The sequence below is a fragment of the Scleropages formosus genome, chromosome 5 (assembly GCF_900964775.1).
Source record: "Scleropages formosus chromosome 5, fSclFor1.1, whole genome shotgun sequence".
NCBI classification, from domain to species: Eukaryota; Metazoa; Chordata; class Actinopteri; order Osteoglossiformes; family Osteoglossidae; genus Scleropages; species Scleropages formosus.
The window spans coordinates 20175713-20194346 of NC_041810.1; the positions used below are offsets into that span (position 1 = coordinate 20175713).

General features: G+C 41.2%; 1 protein-coding gene across 7 annotated transcripts; it reads right to left on the minus strand.

Moving 5' to 3' along the window:
• Nucleotides 1–473: 473 nt before the first annotated feature.
• LOC108935891 (ras and EF-hand domain-containing protein-like) lies at nucleotides 474–18286 on the minus strand. Of its 7 annotated transcripts, XM_018754860.2 has the most exons (20): nucleotides 17594–17682; nucleotides 17425–17485; nucleotides 14939–14995; nucleotides 13899–14211; nucleotides 12565–12676; nucleotides 12159–12369; nucleotides 10926–11072; nucleotides 9751–9841; nucleotides 9572–9667; nucleotides 9151–9338; nucleotides 7886–7957; nucleotides 7673–7718; nucleotides 7313–7404; nucleotides 5685–6024; nucleotides 4298–4430; nucleotides 3726–3807; nucleotides 3432–3546; nucleotides 2951–3052; nucleotides 2573–2649; nucleotides 474–1387 (listed from the first exon to the last, which is right to left on the minus strand). In XM_018754860.2, exons 4-20 carry the CDS (start codon nucleotides 14034–14036, stop codon nucleotides 1294–1296), a joined length of 2136 nt encoding a protein of 711 aa, XP_018610376.1. In that variant the 5' UTR covers nucleotides 14037–14211; nucleotides 14939–14995; nucleotides 17425–17485; nucleotides 17594–17682; the 3' UTR covers nucleotides 474–1293. The 7 variants fall into 7 exon arrangements, with proteins under 7 accessions (XP_018610376.1, XP_018610379.1, XP_018610374.1 ...); XM_018754863.2 differs by lacking the exon at nucleotides 14939–14995 and having other exon boundaries at nucleotides 5685–6019; nucleotides 7320–7404; XM_018754858.2 differs by lacking the exon at nucleotides 14939–14995.
• Nucleotides 18287–18634: the final 348 nt, after the last annotated feature.

The following is an 18634-nucleotide window of genomic DNA, read 5'->3' on the forward strand; positions in this document are numbered from 1 at the left end:
AAAAAAAAAAAAAAAAACACAACACAACACCATATGCAACATTTTTTTTTGGAAACCGACAGGCTCGGTAATGAAATAAAAAGCTGTAGAAACATTTATCCATTTTCAGCCACAGGCAGTAATAATGTTAATGTTTTCAAAATTGAAAGCAAAACTAAATTCTGTCACATAGTACATTGTCACAATTCAGCACACACCTAACAGAGGTTTTTAAATAATAAGAAAAAAAAGAAACTTACAGAGTAGGATGTGTATGGAAGGGAGAACGGCACTGCGGACACTGCACGCAGCTTTAAACCAGACAGTTTTTCCAAAGGCATTTTTCAAAATGTCCAGCATAAAAAATGCAAAAAACATCTGCAGCTGAAAAATCAGGACTCAGCTGTACAGGAGAGGCCTTATGGGAAAAATTCCAAGATGTTACCTAAAGACAACCAACCCAACCTTCCACAAGAACCAAGAACGAGCTCAATTGCTTCATTTATTAATGATTTTGCACAATAAACAGCAGTATCAACAGCACATATAATAACTGTCACATATACAAACGGAAATGTAAAGTGGACGAGTGCTGAGTCTAGGAGACCAAAAGGTAATAAAACCCTGGGGGTTTAACCTGGCCACAAACATGGTCTGAAACCGTTACTGTAAATGTCATACAACACTTTTTTTTTTTTTTTTTTTATAAATAGTTCAACACCTGGCACATCACCTCCATATGGTAACATGTGGCCATATGTCAAGTCTCAGACTTTAAAACAGACATTAAAACATTAATGATGGCTAGGCTGGTCTTTGATGGCTAGGAGCAAAACATGTACACTTAATTAAAAGCACAGTATAGTATTCCTTTTTTGAGCAATTTACCGCAAATCCAATTATTTTGTATCTATAAAAAAAGTACACCCAAAAATGGCTTTGTCAAAACTGTTGAGTTGCATTTCTCACACCAAGATAATACACACCAATAATCATATGGTCTGTACACCAACAAACATTAGTATACTAATAACGTAAACTGGCATAATTGCACATCTGAGTGTTAGGTTACATTAGGTTACCATTTTATATACATACATACGTTCATTTGTATAATTTGTGCCGAGTGCCTTTGATAAAGTCATTCCGCTGTAAGCGCAGCTGGTGGTTCAGCACACCACCACAGCACTGGGTCCTCTACACAGGAATGTGTTCGCAGCCCTTGGTGACTCTCATGGAGATTCTCAGGGTGAGGACATTGCGTACTAGTCGGACGCGTCAGGATGGACGGTCGAGCCGTACCTTGGTAGACGATCACTGCCGTAAGCAGCAAGACCGTTTCCTGGACGAGTCATCCAACAACTGCACCGTTTTCTCTTTTTCCTGGTCTTCCTGCTCCTTCAGAATCCTACCAGAGAACACATGGAAATATGTAAGTTGAAAAAGCCGTTAAAGCAGAGTGTGGCTGTAGAGCTGGTAAAGAAGGACGCTGGTAAAACCCTGTTGGGGTATCATGAGGAAACGTCCACCAAAACACATCTTCATTTCACTGGTTTTCTAAATCCAAATTACCTCCCACCTGTGTAACTCATGGTCTGCACTGAACTCCTGCACCTCAGTTCTACCCAAAGATGAGCCCATTAGCACCCTATTTATACAACAGGGTCTTTAAATTGGTCTACATGACCTTGGTGAGGGTTGGTTATAAAAACATCTGATTAACATTACAATGATATGATGGGGCTGTGATTCTGTGTTTTATCTTGACACTAAAACTTAGTTTTCAACGTATAAGTGTCCGCATTTTTAGTCTTCGGAATTTGGTAGAATCATATCTATTGGAAATTAATTCTTAATGTTATATGATGGCAATTCTGCAAATACTGGTATCCCACAAGTAGTACAGCATATCATGAAATGTTTTCCCCTCTTCTGCATGTACTGGGAAGTTGATGAAGATGATTTCCCCCCCCCCCCCCCAATATTTTTTAGAAGATGTATTCAAAACTGTAGAAGCAACAGCAGAATATCAACATTCAGTAGAATCAGATGACAATACAGTAATTGCACTGAAATGGCAGAAAAGAGAAAAAAACAAAACTACTTTCTCAATAGCAGTTATTTCAATAATCATCATTACTTTTGTCAAAAAAAGTGTGGACATCAAGTGTCCAATTCATAGGACAGCTTTTTTTTTTTTCTTTTTAAGTTTTGTTTCCACTGAAATATACAAATACATAAATATTTATACGTATAGGGACATACAAGGCAGCTGATAACGTAATGATTAGATGATACCTTTGGATTCAAATGTTGCTCATTTGAATCTCAGATATTACTATAGTACCTTTACTGCTCCAGTAAAATTAACCAGCTACATAAAAGGGGTAAATAACTAAGTTTAACACTGTAAGTGACTTGGGAGAAAAGGGTCAGATAAATAAGTGTAAATGTAAATACTTATGAACATTTTTAAAAAATAAAAAAAAAAAAAAAAATCAATGCGGGCATTAATTATTTAATGAGCTTAATCCAGGGACCCTGAACAGCCAACTCCTAAGTGGTAAGAAGACACACAGGGGTCTCTACTCACCTGGCCAGGTGCACCATGGACTCTGTCACATTGTAGCCTGAAAAAGCACTGCATTCGTAGAACTCAAGTTGGCAGTCCTGCAGGGGACACAGGAAAACGCGTGTTAAAGGAATGCTGCTGATACCGTATACAGTAAGTGCAACAAAACCCACACCCTGAAAAGAAAGAAAAATATTTAACATTTCTGTTTTTCAAAACAGTATCTGTAAAGCCAGTAGAGGAGTCCAAACTCCTAGTGACATGACGAGGGGGCTAGTTACATGAGGTCCAAACTGATCACCATCATCACTTAAAAAAAAAACTTTGATGACACCTTTATGTATTTACAAATTAGAGTACCAGTGTACAGGACTGCCTCAAGGGGGTCTATTTACACACCTTGGCCAGGATCTCGCCTAGCCTCCTCTGGACTTCTCTTTTGTTCTCCCTGTCTGTTTTATTCCCCAGCAGCAAGACAGGAATATCTTCCCCTGCCCCTTCCTGTATGACAAATAAGTGCTTTATTTATTTTATGTGAGAGACAATGTGGGATTCCAGAGTGTGTGTGAGATTAATACACACAGCTGAAAATACAAGGTGCATAACTTCTATTTATTTAATCATAAAAAGAAAAAAAGGCCCAATTTTTTTTGAAGGTCCTCTGATAGTCCTGTTGACTTTGGAATGACAAAAGTCACCCTTTTATTTTTCATTTAAATATTGTTCTCAGTCTTTATATCAACAAAACCTTAAATTTCAATACGAGTGTGTAGACTTGATTTCCACTGTAAATATAACACATACAATACACAGAGTAAACGGTAGAAACTGCTCTGGACCAAAATGCCAATTACATAACTGCAGGGGTACAATCGCTCACCTGCACACTGGACAACCACTGGCGCACAGCCTTGAAGCTCTGCTCGGCAGTGATATCGTACATGACCACCACACCATCAGCCTTGCGGAAGAACTGTTTGGTGATGCTGCGGAACCTGCAGGAGGAACAAGAACTAGGAAACCCTCATCATGGCTTCAGCTCAGATCCTGCCGGGAAGGTGTAGGTTTTTGGTAGCCAGCAGCAGGAATGTCAGACACTGAGCCGTGTAAAAGTGAAGAGAAGAGGGAAAGAAAGAAAAGAAAGGAGAAAAAAAAAAAAAGAAACCTCACACACCTCTCCTGCCCCGCTGTGTCCCACAGCTGGAAAACCACCTGGGTGTCGTCCACGGTTAGTGTCCTCACAATATAATCGATGCCTATTGAGGACAGAGCACCACAAATTATACCTTTTGGGGCATTTCATCGAGAGATGAGCGGTTCGGAAAACAAAACATGCTTGGAACTACACTGACGTGACTGTCAGAAATAAACATCACCTGAAATACTTATTTCTAAATAACCAATCATTTCCAAATATACAAAGGCTTATTTCTTGTACCGTAAAATATGAGGGTAAATCATGAAGTACCCACAATAACTTGACTGGTTATTGAGTTACATTTTGGGAACGCTGCATGCAACGCATCTGGGTGTTAATTCCTCTCCATGAGAGTCATAGTCCTGCAAGTTGTATTGCTCTTTTGCTGGGGAGCAAGGACAGCCAATGAAAACGGGACTTGAATCTTTTCACGTGACCCTTCATGGGATAAAAACATGCAAGATAAAAGGTGGGGGGAAACCTAACAAAAGCAGTTACTTAAGGCATAGGCAGCTGACTAGGTCCAGCATGCGAAAGCTCTCACGCACCTACAGTGGCCGAGGTGCCAGCGTGGAAGAAGCCGTCGCAGAAGCGGCGTAGCAGGGAGGTCTTGCCCACCCCAGAGTTGCCCACCACCACAATCTTGAACAGGCGGTCCGGAGCAGAAGCGGGTTTCTCATCCTGGAAGTGACGTCGACACAAAAATGGCAGTCAGTAGGCTACAGCGTAAGCCAAGATTTCTCAGCTTCCCTGGCTCCACTTTAACTGCACCCAGGAACAAGGACAGGCAGTCCTCCGGTAAAGATGGGTTGTCCCGACAACCCTTGCGTAAACTCATCTCTGTCATTAGGCGAATATCCCTTGTCACACATCATATGGCCTATAAGGATATATACACAACATGCATAAATGCTACATTGTATGATAGTGAAAAACACAGCAAAGCACTAGCTTCACACAATGTTCATTTTAATAACGCTATAGTATAATGCAGTATAGTAATATATTATACTGTAACCATAAAATGAAACACAGTCCCAGTAATTATAAAGAAGACCAAAATGAACATGAACTTTTTTTTTTGCTTGGTAGTTTCGTAAATTTAAAATACCGTATTTACGGGAATATAACATGCACTTAAAAAAAAAAAAAAAAAAAAAAGGGGTGAAAGATATATGCGGGAATTTTCAGAAACTAAAGTTTTTTGGGAAAAAATTAAATTGACCTTTATAATTAAATCCTCAGTATTCATAATTGCTCACATTAGTTATAAAATTAATGCATTTAAATTTTAATTAACGTTATTTACGCGATCAGCCGCTCACCTTCATCACGCAATATATTTTAATCTTTAGTGGCAATGCTTCTATAATTAAAACTGTTTCATTAGTAATTTCTTTTTTTGTAAAGTAAAATTAGGGGTGCGAGACATACGAGGGCAAGTTATATTTGAGTAAATAGTTATTAATTTTAAATAAGTAACCTGAAGGGACTCAAGTAAAAAGTTTTGTAAGCAAAATGTAACCAATGCTAGACACCTAAACACTGCCTGTGATCCACCAATGACCGATACATATGGGTGCCTTGGGATGGAAAGTCCAACCGATGTTATGGTACAGCAGATGGAACAGTCGTCATTATATGTTATGACCAAATGCTGGGACTCAAAAATATTGAGTAAAAGAGCCATCGTAAGTCACATATTGCATAACTTGAGAATCCCCTGTATGTTAATACTGTACTTCATATGAATACATCCACATAAATATATGAACATGCCCATTTAGACAGCATACATCTGTACGGACTGTGCGTATCAGCATATACAAATGAGTAGCATTTATGTACGTGATACACTATACATGAGTATCGACATGTTGACTGCACCATGCACTCCTCACCGCTAAAGAGCTTTGTGCACGCTTTCATTCTTACAGGGAGTATCGTTTCCTTGCCAACCGGTTGCCCCCTAGGCGAGAGCGGTGTACCCTCATCGCTGGGGGAGGAGACCTTGCTGGGCGACGGAGTATGAGTAGGCTGGATGCCATTTGTCAACTGTTCCTTCTGCTGCTCCTCTTCCTCACTCAGCTGTTGCAGCTGAGCCTGAAACTCCTGTTGCAGAAACTGGGGCAGGTGGTCCTCCTCAATCGAGATTATTCTGGGCAGGTGTCGCCGATTTGTTGGACCACCCTCGGCCTCTACCTCCTGAGTGAGTCCGCTGAGTCCCAGTGAGCTCTTCCTCCTGAAGTACGGCGTAGCTCCGTTCTCATCTTCACTGCCATGAAAGAAGTGACAACTGGACCACACTATTTCAATGCTGCTTTTTCTAACAGTCATTGTACTGCATCTTATAATTCTGCTGCTGGAGCTGTTTTAACACCAAGTTGAACATATAATACAAAAAAAAAAAAAAAAAAAGCACCACAGGATTTCTTAACCACTAACCTGGGACCTCATTACCATAGATTAAATCTGCCGCCTCACCTTGAGAATACCACAATAACTTCTGCCTTCTATCCTGCTATGCTTGTACCTTATCTTACGAGCACAATAAGGACTGGGAGTCGGTTCATAACTTGGAGCTGACCTTAACTGCAAACAATAGTGTCACCATCAATAAAAGCTTAATACAGCTTTAATCCATTTTACAACTTCATACACATTAGGTTCTGTTGAAACAAAGTTATAATGAATTAAAAATTAAATGTAACACTTTATTCTATATTCATAACAGCTTATATAATGAGGGTCTCAGTTTTCCTCAAAACCAAGAGGGATTAGACATGAGACAGGGTGCGCTGATTAGGAAATGTAAATTTATTTCCTTTTATTAACATGAAATATTAAACTTAAGTCTGCTTTAAAATGACTCCAAAAAAAAAAAAAAAAAAAAAAAAGACAGCAATTCCTATTCAGTGTTTTCTGTTTTATATACGTGAATTCTTGCTGCTTCTGCACTTTGGACAGCAAACAAAAAAGTATGAGTTGCAATGTAATGGAGTATTGTGTACGGAGAACATATTAAAAAGCGTTTTACCTTAAATGCCTACTGTGTGACATGTTAAACTATAAGAAATTTGTCCAGGAGGAAGCAACTAATGCAGCACGTTAATCAGCATATGGACATTTTCAGATCCAGATAATAATCTGGATAATACACTAAAAAACTGTAGCTATATCCCCCTCGTAAGTACTGTTTCAGTTTTATCTGAATGCATTTTTAATAGAAGAGAGAAAAAGCAGGTATTTTTTTTTTTCCCCCTTTGCAACAAACATTTTATAACACAAAACAAAATTCAATCAAACAAAAGGGGAAATGCTAATATCTTCAAAAATTCCTAATTCGGATTTTCATAACATGCAGTACAAGTGTATTTTGTTGAACGTACTAATAAATAAATAAATAAATAAATAAATATAGAAGGAGGGAGGAAGAAGAAGAAAAAAAAAAAAAAAAAAAAAAACCACAACAAAAAACTTTAAACACTGTCATGAAACATTTTTTATGAGTATTTTTGAGAAAGCCAACAAGACTGAAATGAAGATTATGAAAAATGTCTAACCTTTTACCGGATGGTCTTCTCTCTGCGGACTTCAGGGGGGTGGATCCAGATCTCTGATTCTGAGAGGGTGCTGTGGCTGGAGTAACAGGTTTCTGAAGAAGAGGACTGAATGTAACAGGCAGGAAACTGCCACACAACGATCTATACAGGTCTACTTTAAACTCTTTGTTAATAAAAATGAACATTTCACCTTTCACTTACTTCAACAGTGCTTCATATGAATAGAAATCCCCCCCCCCACTGTAACATTTACCACTGAGGAAAACCAAGAACACTCTACTCCAGGTTTAAAAAATTCAATTTATTGCAGTGGAAGACAACTGGGGCTTGTAGTCTCAAATAGCACGTGTAGTCAAATACCAGGTAACACATGTCTCGTTCATCCCGAAGATGCTTGTTCATTTCCCTGTGGAGAAGAAAAAAGTAGCTTGCTCATAGAGAACAGTGAACTCCACATGGAACAGGATGGTACGTGCTTCTTTTCTCCTTATTGTTAGATTATTCCGTATTCCCTTGTCCATTGTTATCTCTCTGAAAAGTCCTTTATGAGTCCTTAATGAGTGTGGGTCTCACCTAAGAAGGTCCAGTTGCTTTAGCAGACTTGCCTTTTCCCTCTGGAGTCCTTCTGTAACACGGTACATCTCCCTGTACGAGACGGTAAGGTCAGTCTCATGAAATTTAACCCAAAGGAGGTGAGAAAATTCTATGGAGCCGTTACGGTAATGAGAAATTACAACGGTGGCATTCATGATGATTTAGCAACTATTTTGCTAACATTTCAGCCCTTTTAATGTGGGGAAAAGAGGAGAAATGTTAGCAAAATAGTTGCTAAGTCATCATGGATGCCACCAAAATGATGATTAATCATATCAATTTCCTTATGATTTTCTACAAAATTCTGTTACAGTAATAAGAATAGTGTTAGAAGTTAGAGAAAATTACATTTATAAAAATGAAAGCTCAACTCAGCTTCTATTCCTCTTTAATCTTCACTTCTTGATGGGGAAAAAAATAGATATGTAAACTTTGTTCAAACTATGACATCCACTACAACAAATGTAACTAATGTGAAGCATGTCCCAGACACCATAATTTGAAATTATTTGTTCATAGTAGATTGAGACTAACAATATTAATAAGCATTATTTCACATTTTAACAGTACTGTAATTTGGGTTGCTACTTATTTACATATTTTAAATCCAAATGCATTATGGTAATGACATTTTTCGGAGATATGAAATACACAGACACAGACTGAAATTGCTTATCCCAAGTGGGGTCTCGGTGAGCCCGAGCCTAACCCAAAAACAGAGAGCATAAGGCTGGGGGAGGGGGGACACACCCAGGATGGGACGCCAGTCCATCACAAAGCACCGCAAGCGGGACTCGAACCCCAGACCCACCAGAGAGCAGGACCCGGCCAATCCCGCTGCGAGATATGAAATGTCAGATAAAAAAAATCTCAAATTATGAACAGTCAAAATATAAATATCGTTTCTCAAGATGGCAGCTTGTTAGGACTAAATTAAAATCACCACAAATGTCATGTACCATTTGACCTTGGGACTATCTCAGTAGCAGATCAGTGAAAAGGCACATTTTACTGCCAGCGCATCACTCACAGGACCACAGCGGAGCGGACCAAGTGGGCTTCTTTTACAAATCTGAGTAATCATGTGGTGAGCAAAATTCAGAGTTCATACACCTGGACGATCAGAGTATGGGAGAACTGTGTGTAAAGTGATGTCCCCCACCTTCAAATTTCACTAGTCTAGCCCACAGCCTGAGGTGCGAGCAGGAAACAGCCCTAATGGAGCGCGTAAGAGGGGGACGCACATTTCGCGGTCCTCGCGCAGATGAGATGACTGCTCCTGCAGCAGACTCAGCTGGTCCTGGGTGAGGGTCAGCTCCTGGCTGGTGCGCTCCAGCTCCCTGACCAACTCCTCGTTGATCCGTTTCAGCTTGACATTCTCCACCTGAGTCTGCCGCTGTTCGCTGTGGAGCTCCTGCCACTGGCTCTCCAACTGGGAGGGGGGGGGAAGAGGGATTCACACCCCACCAGTCAGGACACGCATACAGTGCACATAAATGTACATAGAGAAGGAGCTCTGGAATTGTAGCTATTTAATATAGTGGACTGTGGGAAATTTTTTTTTTTTTAAAAAAAGCCTTCATTTCACAATTCAATTGTAGAATTTAACCAGCTCAGTTTAAATCTCCATTCAATGCTGATCTTTTAAGACTGCCCCCTATTTACCCTCTTCTGCTTTTGGATAAGGTTCTCCAGCTCCCGCTCTTTACTGGACAGCTGCAGCTCCAGGTTCTGGCTGCGAGACAGGAAGCGCTCAGAGTCCTGTGGACAGTGACAGGGGGTCAGAAGATTCAGAACACGGTCAAGCTGTCACTGGCAGCAAGACGTCATGAGCCGAGCATCACCTGGTGGAGGATGCGGTCCTTTTCACTCTTGATCTGCTGCTCCATTTCCTCATAGAGATGCTGGATTTCATCATCATGCGTTGCTGCTCTCCTGTGTGAAAACATGTCAGCCATGGGTTTAAATCCTCTGGAGCCTCAATCTTGATTAGTGTGTTAAGTTCTTTGAAGATGATATAGAAAAGGCTACAACCACATTACATCTTAATGGCCATTTCAAAGCCCAGTGGACAACGAAAATGGCTTTCAGCACTGGTTCAAAGTTGATTTTCAAGCATATTCATGTTCAAAATTGATATACAGATTGTCACTTTTGTGCAAAATCTCTTTTCTTCATTTGAGTCAGATTCGTAAAATATGGAAACTATTCTCCAAGTTGTTTCTGATAACTGCAAAGAAATGCTGTTGCATAGTTACACAAACCAATTGAATAGCCTTTCTAATCAGAATGAGGAAAAATGGAAAAAAAAACTGAAAAATAACAGGCAGAATCAAGGACAGAGAAGAATGCAAAGCTGGGAGGAAAATTCCATGGGATAAAAAAAAGTGACACACAAAACCCAGTATGAAAAGAATAAACTATATCAGCCTTCCACAAAGCATCCATTTGAGATTAAATATATAGAAATATTTGTCCTTTACTTTTCATTACCATTTTTACGTTAACACAAAATTAAACAGTTTATTCTATTACATATTACTAAGGTTATTAACATCCCACTTTTTAATCAAAAAAGGATGCTTGCTATATAGAGGATTATTTTGGTGGCGTAGTGGGTAGCAGTGGTGCCTCAGCTCCTTGACTTTGCGTTTGGACACAGGTTTCCCACAGGTCCTCAGAGAGTACAGAGATGGATTCATTTCAAAGCTTACAAACCAATGTCAAACAAAGACATCAAGTGCCAACTTCAGGTCTAATTTAGTCCACCACTCTCCTTCAAGTTCCCAGTTAAAATGCCATGTGTCTAAAAGCCTTAAGAGGTTCACATTAAACATGTTCACATATACACAAAGTACACTGAACAGTTAACATCAGAAGGTGATGAGTATTGCCAAAAAGATTAGGAGTCACTTGGAAAGGATAACGTACACATCCTGTAGGGTATTACTGTAATACCCTGGCCACCCCAGTTTCCACCACCCTTTCCAGAGCAATGCCAAAATTTCAGAAAAGCTACCTCCGGAGGGTGTTCTCCATCTCCTCCTTCTCATCATTGACCACTTTGATCTGTTGGATGACTCGGGCCAGAAACTCCTCAAAGTTGGACACGAGGTGAGGTTCGTCACGGCGCAGCTGCACCCACAGGTTGCGCACTTCACCTGGCCTGGGATCAAAATTCGGGGGGTGTGAATTTGGGGTTTACAGTGTCAGAGCAAAAACGAAACAGCCTCTGACAACTGAATTCAGAGGCTAAGAATTCATGGGTATGAATGATTTTTTTTTTTTTTTTTTTTTTTTTTTACATCCAACTGTTGGTGGATGGCGAGGGGCTTAACCAGAATATTCACTTCTGTTTATTTTTATACAGCACTGTTCTCAGCAGAAGGAGGCATAGAACTAAACAGTCAGGCAAAAATGGTCATAACACCATGAACAGTAGGAAAACAAAAGTGACATGAAACTGTAGAAAATAAACCTCTGAGGAGTTGGGGTGAACAGGTTCTCTTCTTGCGTGGAAAGTAAGAAGGAAAAAAAAAGCAGCTAAATCTATGCATTTCACTGCGCAGGTGATGTTAACAATGCAAAAACTTCCATAATACCAAAATATGACAGAAAAAAATTTGATGAAGCGAGTTCGCATTCAAAGCGATTTCAGTAATAAGGTCTTGGCACCAGCTTAAGGACAAGTAGTGGGTTTTGAAAACATATATTAGTGTGATCTGAATAGGAAAAATAAGCTTTGAGACATTTACCGGTAAATTCCAAATCGACAGATTAGATGTAACCCATAGATTCAACAGGAAAACATGAGGGTAAGTCACAAAGGATCCTCGACACACACACAGAGTCTGAAACCACTTGTTTTGAGTGGGGTCGCGGCAAACCGGAGCCTAACCCAGTAACACAGGGCGTAAGGCTGGAGGGGGAGGGGACACACCCAGGATGGGAGGCCAGTCTGTCGCAAGGCACCCCAAGCAGGGCTCGAACCCCAGTCCCAGAGAGCAGGACCTGGCCAAACCCGCTGCGCCACCCTCTATATTTTATAGAAAAATTATTGCAGACAATCCTTCACTTATCCTTGTAGAACAGCTAAAGGAAGCTGCAGAAAGATGGCATACGGTCGAGAGAGCTAATGTGGGAACTGCTTGGGAGCGTAAGCACTCTCACACCCTAGTAGAAGGCAGACTTGAGTATTTGACTGAGTGTACATGGGGAGGCAGTTCAGAGCTCTGGCCAAAAGGAAACTCACTCCTCAAACACGCTGTCTGCCCCGAGGCTCTCCATCAGCTGGGAGAAGTGTTTCTCTTCCTCATCCTCATCCTCATCCTCATCAGCTAACAACTTCTCCTCCCACTGGCTCTGATACAGCAGTTCTGGCGAAGTTTCTGTTGAGTCCAGGGTGGGTGAGAGCACGGGCATGGACTCTGCTACCGAGATCCTCCGGCCAAACAGGAATTCACCTGGAGATAACATGATACATAAAGCCCTTGGTCCAACCAGCTTCATGCCAATCTACAGATGTCACCACAGTCCACCACACCCTAGGTACACTACTACTGGTCCTACTATATTATTCTGATTACGGGATCCTTCAATAAGGCTTGGTCACCTCTCTACCAATCAACAACAAAACCAGCTTTAGAGGCAGAACTCACTGAATCCACTGGAGAACTCCTCCAGCGTCAGGAAACCATTTCCATCTGCATCCAGTGAGTCAAAGACATTCTCGAGCTCCTCTGGTGTCAGGGGAAGTTCTCCATTCAGCCTCTGGAAGACAACAGATCAATGATGGACGTGAGTTGAAAAAATATTTCAGTATTCACAAGCACCACTTTGACACGTCTATAGGGTAGTAACTCAGTACTACAGTGGCAAAAGCTCTTGCCTTGTAATTTTAAAGTTTACACTTTGAACTCTGCCTCAGAACAAAGAATTTAACCTCAACATGCCAGTAAAATACCCAGCTGTATAAATAGGAAAAACAAACAAGTAGACATTCTTTTCGGGCTCCACACAGCAGAGTGGTTAGGCCTTTCACCTTCCAACTAAAGGACCCTGGTGTGAATCCCCATTCCTGCTGCAGTACTCTTGAGCAGGTACTTACCCTGACTTGCACCACTAAAAACTGCCCAGCTGTATAATTAGGAGAATAATTGCAAGTACACTCAACTCTCATAGAACAGGAGTCCTGTACAATAAAAGCTACTCTAATGCCTTATGAAAATATACCCTTTTCTCCATACCAGGATTCGCCTATCTGGTGGTGACAGCCTTCGTTATGGAAAGAAAAAACAACGACACTCTCCTCTGCCAAATTTCATCTATCAAGTACAGGCTCTCTGGTTCCAATTAATGAAAGAATCTTGCTCATCTTCATCTAAGCCAGAAGACTGGAAAGTCAACTTTTCAAACAAGATCACCTCATGTGATGATGTCCTTTTTTCTACTAACACTACATTGACGTTACCTAACATTATTTGCTCTTTGTCAAGGAAATGTCAATGCTGTGGCCCACACCTGAAGTTCCCTTTGTAAATATGTGGATGACTGAAGTGTTAACTTTTCAAGTGGAAGAAAGTTAAACATTCAATTTGCGTGACAATTCTAAGGAATTGTGGAAAGTCTATAGACCCTTCTGAAATTTATTAGATAGTGGTATGGCACCATACCTGCAAACTACTGTAAGCTTTTTGACCATTCTTGACATACTTTCCATGCCTGTATATAGCTCTGACCCAGCACCATTCAGAAATTTAAAAAATACATTTACATTTATTCATTTCACTGACACCTTCCTCCAAAGCAACATGGAACTGAGTTCTTAGAAGTGAAAGTCAACAATGGATGAAGAGCTTTAGATACAAATACGATTCCCAAGGTACAGGCTGTCCGATATTGTTACGTAGGTTGCTTGGGTTAACAGCGTTTCCTCTCAAATTATAAACAATTGACAAACTCCACTCACTTCAACCCTCTTCAGACCCCCTACCTGCATGTCCCTGCGGGCGACAAACCCCTTGTTCTCCGTGTCACAGATCTGGAAGAACTCCTGGGTCTTCGCCAGTAGATCCAGGCGCTCATCATCGTGGGCTCGCTCTGAGGCGCTCCGGTGCAGGGCCTCCTCCATGCTCTGTGGCCCTGCTGTCCACCAACACTCATGTGGGTCAAAGTTCTTCTGGAGATGGGTTGGACACACCTTGAATGTGGAGAGGGCTTAAAGGGAAGCACATCAAAGTGTCCCCGCTGGCCCCACGCAGTGCTCCAGGTGATTCTCCTGCAAAAACCTCCTTAGTTGGGAGAGCCTACAGAAAGAGGACATAAAACATGCTTTCCAATACACCTTAAAGGGCTCTACACAGGGCTGGTGTGCAGGAAGTCTTTGACATGACAGGGGCGTAGAAAGGAATGCTGGGTCCCCTGAGAGAATATTCTGTTATCTGCCCCCCCATCTTTTAAATAAAATAAACTACTACTGAGCTTTCTGTTGGTTCTTGCTGAGTGCGCACAGCTAGAATCGTCAATCCTCAGCTTGTGACATATGCAGCCTATGATCGCACACACCTAGAGCAGTCACCTCATCATTCTTATCGTTTCGGTTTCAGTCAGTATTTGGGTGTCAAGCAGCGATTTCGTTCAACAAAAACATTTTATTTACAGATCATTTTGTCTGTGATTCCATTTGAGTTACTTTTTTTTTTTTTTACAATAGCTAACAAGTGAAAAAGTGAATATTCCGTTGGTGCAGAAGAATGCGCGTTAATTATATAATCGGTAGGGTTCACATAATACAGTCTGAGGGAACTGCGACTAATGGCAAAAGTCGGTCACTGTGACTATCACCTGTAGATAGATGCAGGTAGTAGAACATTAAAGATGGTGGAACGAACCACGTGAGATCCAGATGGCACACATGGAATAGTAGCTAAACACAGCTTGACAATTTAGTTGACACAGCGGCATCACGTGTAACACCCGCCTGTTTGCAGTGATGTACACGAAGGGGACTTGGCCAAGTACACCATCACTTACTCTGGGACAGGGGTGAGGATATGAGTGTGGAGACTGTGGGGTGGGGTCCAAACACCACTGAAAGAACAAAGCACACACCACCCATTCTGTCAACACAGGCTGCAGATTATGAAGGATTTTACTGGTCAAACCCAGTATTTGTAAATAGGGCAGGAGAGTTTCTCTTTCGCCAGGAGTCCAGTCCTTGGTTTCAGTATAATTTATACCACACTCTGCTACAAATCCGGTGGCCTTACAGTATAATGGCAAGGTACCAAGTACCTCATGCAAAACATTTCACCAACAACCATTAACTGTCTTAAATTGTGTAAAATTCCAGACAAAAACCTTAAATGACCCTGAAGACCATCAGTTCATCTCCTCCTTCTTCCATTTATGTTACGAGAAACTGTTTTTGCTACTACTGGCCATGCCTGTAGCAGGAAACATTTCATCTGTGGCCTGATGGACACAACCTAGAAATGCAGCAATGAACATTCAAGCTCGCCGCATAACCCATAGACATATCTCAAAATGTCTCACACTGTAAAACAGTGGCACCACTGCACATTTTGCAACTAACTCAGAGCTGAAATTGACAAAGGCATGCAGTCGCTACAATTCTGTATGTCCCTTCAATATTACAGAACCTTTTCTTTGGATTCAGGACTTGATAAAATCCATTTAAAACAGAAAATAAAAAGAAACTGCATTGATAAGATTATTCAGACCCTAGACTTTATATTTGGCAGCACAAGCTTTGGTCATAATATCTGCACTCAAGTGATTCTCTTATCGATGATCTTCCAACACCTCTGTACTGGCAGTCTGGCCCACTCCTCTTGTACAAAATGCTCTGGTTCTCTCGGACTTCCAAGGGTGCCTTCTCCCAACTGCTGTCTTCAAATCTCTGTACAGGTTTTCAAGAGGACTTCAAACTGGACTTTTCTATGAGTTACTTGCAAAAAGCGCAAGGGTGTCAGTATTTCTGGCCACAACTATCTGCTGGATTCCATGTTATCCCACATAAGATCTTGAAAAGTTCTCTGACCCCCACAGCATGAAAAACCCAAGAAGCAGTAAAAAGCTCCTCAAACCGATGACCTATTGAACATGTGCATTAAATTAATCTTCATCAAAAGCAACACCGACCCATTAAGTCATACTGAACGACCCACACGCACAAATTCAAGATGACGACAGCACAACCCTGAGTTAATACAGCGTACCTGCACCCCAGCATCAGATTTCCGTTCATGGAATATCGAACAGGATCCTGAAGAACAGGATCCAGCTGGGCAAACAAACTGCAGCTATGCATAACACGTGAATAGGCACTCAGTCTTTATCTGCTAAAGGCTCCACATGATGCTGCCCCCAGGGGTTGGGTGCCTATCCACTGCAGGACTACCTTCATGTTCAAAATGATAATATAATGTAACCCAGCAGCCTGCAGTGTAATCACGTGTCCTACAGTAAATTAAAAAATATATATACTCTCCTCTCAGTAATTAAACACTTAATGGTAATTTAGTCGTTTTATAGAGTATAACTTGAAGAAGCTACTGTACCAATACAACACTTTCAAACAATTACACTAGGACTTAATACTGAATAATGATCAGACACATCACACATGATTGATGATGATGATGGTTAGGCAAATATTTATCTGATACGTTGCTGTATATTAAGTTTGTATTTACCCTATTACAATCCCACTTTTTCACATTTACTGCTTATTCATCCCCAGAATCTTCCGAAGTTGAGCGAACAGAATTAAAAAGGGCCGCAGAAAAACGACACAGCGAAGCCGCATGGGTGCGCGTGCTTCACTCTGCCCTTCGCTTACGTCACACTTTACTTTTTAAATAAAAAGATCAAACAAGAGAATCTCAATGAGCAGTACTAATCATAAGTAACTTTTCTCTGTGTATAAACATAAATGAGACAACCAGGTGCAAACCAGCCCGTTAAAAATCCGATCGCTAGATCGACAGAAAATTTGTGACGCTTCGTATAAAACATACATCCCCGTAAAAGCGGGCCGCTACCTCGTTTCGATGCAAGAGGCACCTTTTCCAGTGAGTGTAGACCAGCCAGGGACCGTGTGGAAGTTTGAAATACACCACACAGCAAAAAAACACCTTTTTTTTCCAGTAAAATTACGTGACAAAGTAATCGAGTAAAATCCGTCAAATGGAGCAGACAGGCGATGAAACAATGAAAGTTTCACCTGTTACATGATTAGCTACTTAGTTACTTGGCTAGTTACTTGACCAGCCTGGGTCACCAGACCGTCAACTTGTTGTTGTTCTTGCACCGCGAACACGTGTTACTAAAGCACGAACTAAGCACGCAACCGTCTGTGTGACGAGCATCTTAGATCTATTTACATAAAAGTCAAGAAATAGCAAGTAAAAGGGAAAACATGCCCATGGCGCTGCTGCCTTTGGTTACTCGGTTTTGTAGTGAAGTTTTACACCGACTCGCGCCGCGGCTCCTACCTCCGTCCGCCGCGCCTCGCAGACACTCGCTCGTCTCAGTCCGGCAGGAAACGGAAGGAAACTGCGAAGGTAAACGAGTCAGAGAGTTCTACTTCATTCCCCTCGTCGAGCAAAAAGTAAAACATGGTACGAATGTTGCCACGGGGAGGTCGGGCTCGGATACACTCACTATTTAAACACTGCGAATGAGTCTTATCGGCGCCTGGGCAAACAGGTGCCGCGGTGTCGGAATGCGCTCGCGCCCTCCGAGCCGCGCGCCTCAGCGGTCGGCCGCAGCGCCGTAACTATGGCAACCCAGCCGGGCTCCGCTTATGCTGAACGGAAAACCTGCTCAAAAGCCCATGAAACCACCGTATACACGGCTTTTCAGTTCTGTGAATATTTTGTGCAAACAGCGGTCACTTTACGTTACATGCACATTTATTCAAATAGCACACGCTTTTCTCCAGTGACGTCTGATTAGAACTAACAGTATTACTATAGCATTCAACCATTTATACAGCAGAGCAAAGTAACGCGCGCGCGCGCACACACACACACCCTAGTCTATGGGCTATTTAAAGTGACCGGTTCACTTGAAACACGTGTCTTTGGACTGTGGGAGAAAACCAGAGCCCCCAGAAAAACCCACGGCAAGAGGTGGAAAACGTGCATACTACTCAAAAGATTGAGTGAGGCTCGAACCCACGTAAAACTGCAAAGCCTGGTCGCTTTATCCCGTGGTAGTAAAATATGTGATATATTTTATTATTGTCTTACACGCATTCATGCATAACTCCAGTCACAACTGCTTCAAAGTGAAAAAGGATTCCGAGAATCGTACCATGTTGAGGGCTTTGGCACAGAAATCTTTAAAAGACTCAAAACCAAGTTTTTTTTTTCTTTTTTGTAATACATAATCATTTAAAGTGGAAAAGAATGAAGACAACTTTCTTAAATGTTTAAACTCATACGATGCAATTCTCTTCTGTCTCCCTCTGATGGCAGAAAGGGTGAATCACACTGGCAAAGGCTATTCTTCTTCTTCTTCTTCTTATTATTATTATTATTATTATTATTATTATTATTATTATTAATAGTAATATTAATAATATTAGTTATCAAAAATCCAGGAAGCTCAAGAATTACTTCCAAACTTCCAGTCAGATATGGGCAGATATAAAATTTATAATCAGATATGGGTGGATTTTAGGATCCTCAATTGAATATG

Coding starts and splice junctions, on each gene's coding strand:
- LOC108935891 (XM_018754862.2), bottom strand. CDS start 14,036: ATGGAGGAGGCCCTGCACCGGAGCGCCTCAGAGCGAGCCCACGATGAT. Junction 6,025..7,312: donor AGAAGACCATCCGGTAAAAG/GTTAGACATTTT, acceptor CTTTCATGGCAG/TGAAGATGAGAACGGAGCTA. Junction 1,388..2,572: donor TCCATGGTGCACCTGGCCAG/GTGAGTAGAGAC, acceptor GTTCTCTGGTAG/GATTCTGAAGGAGCAGGAAG.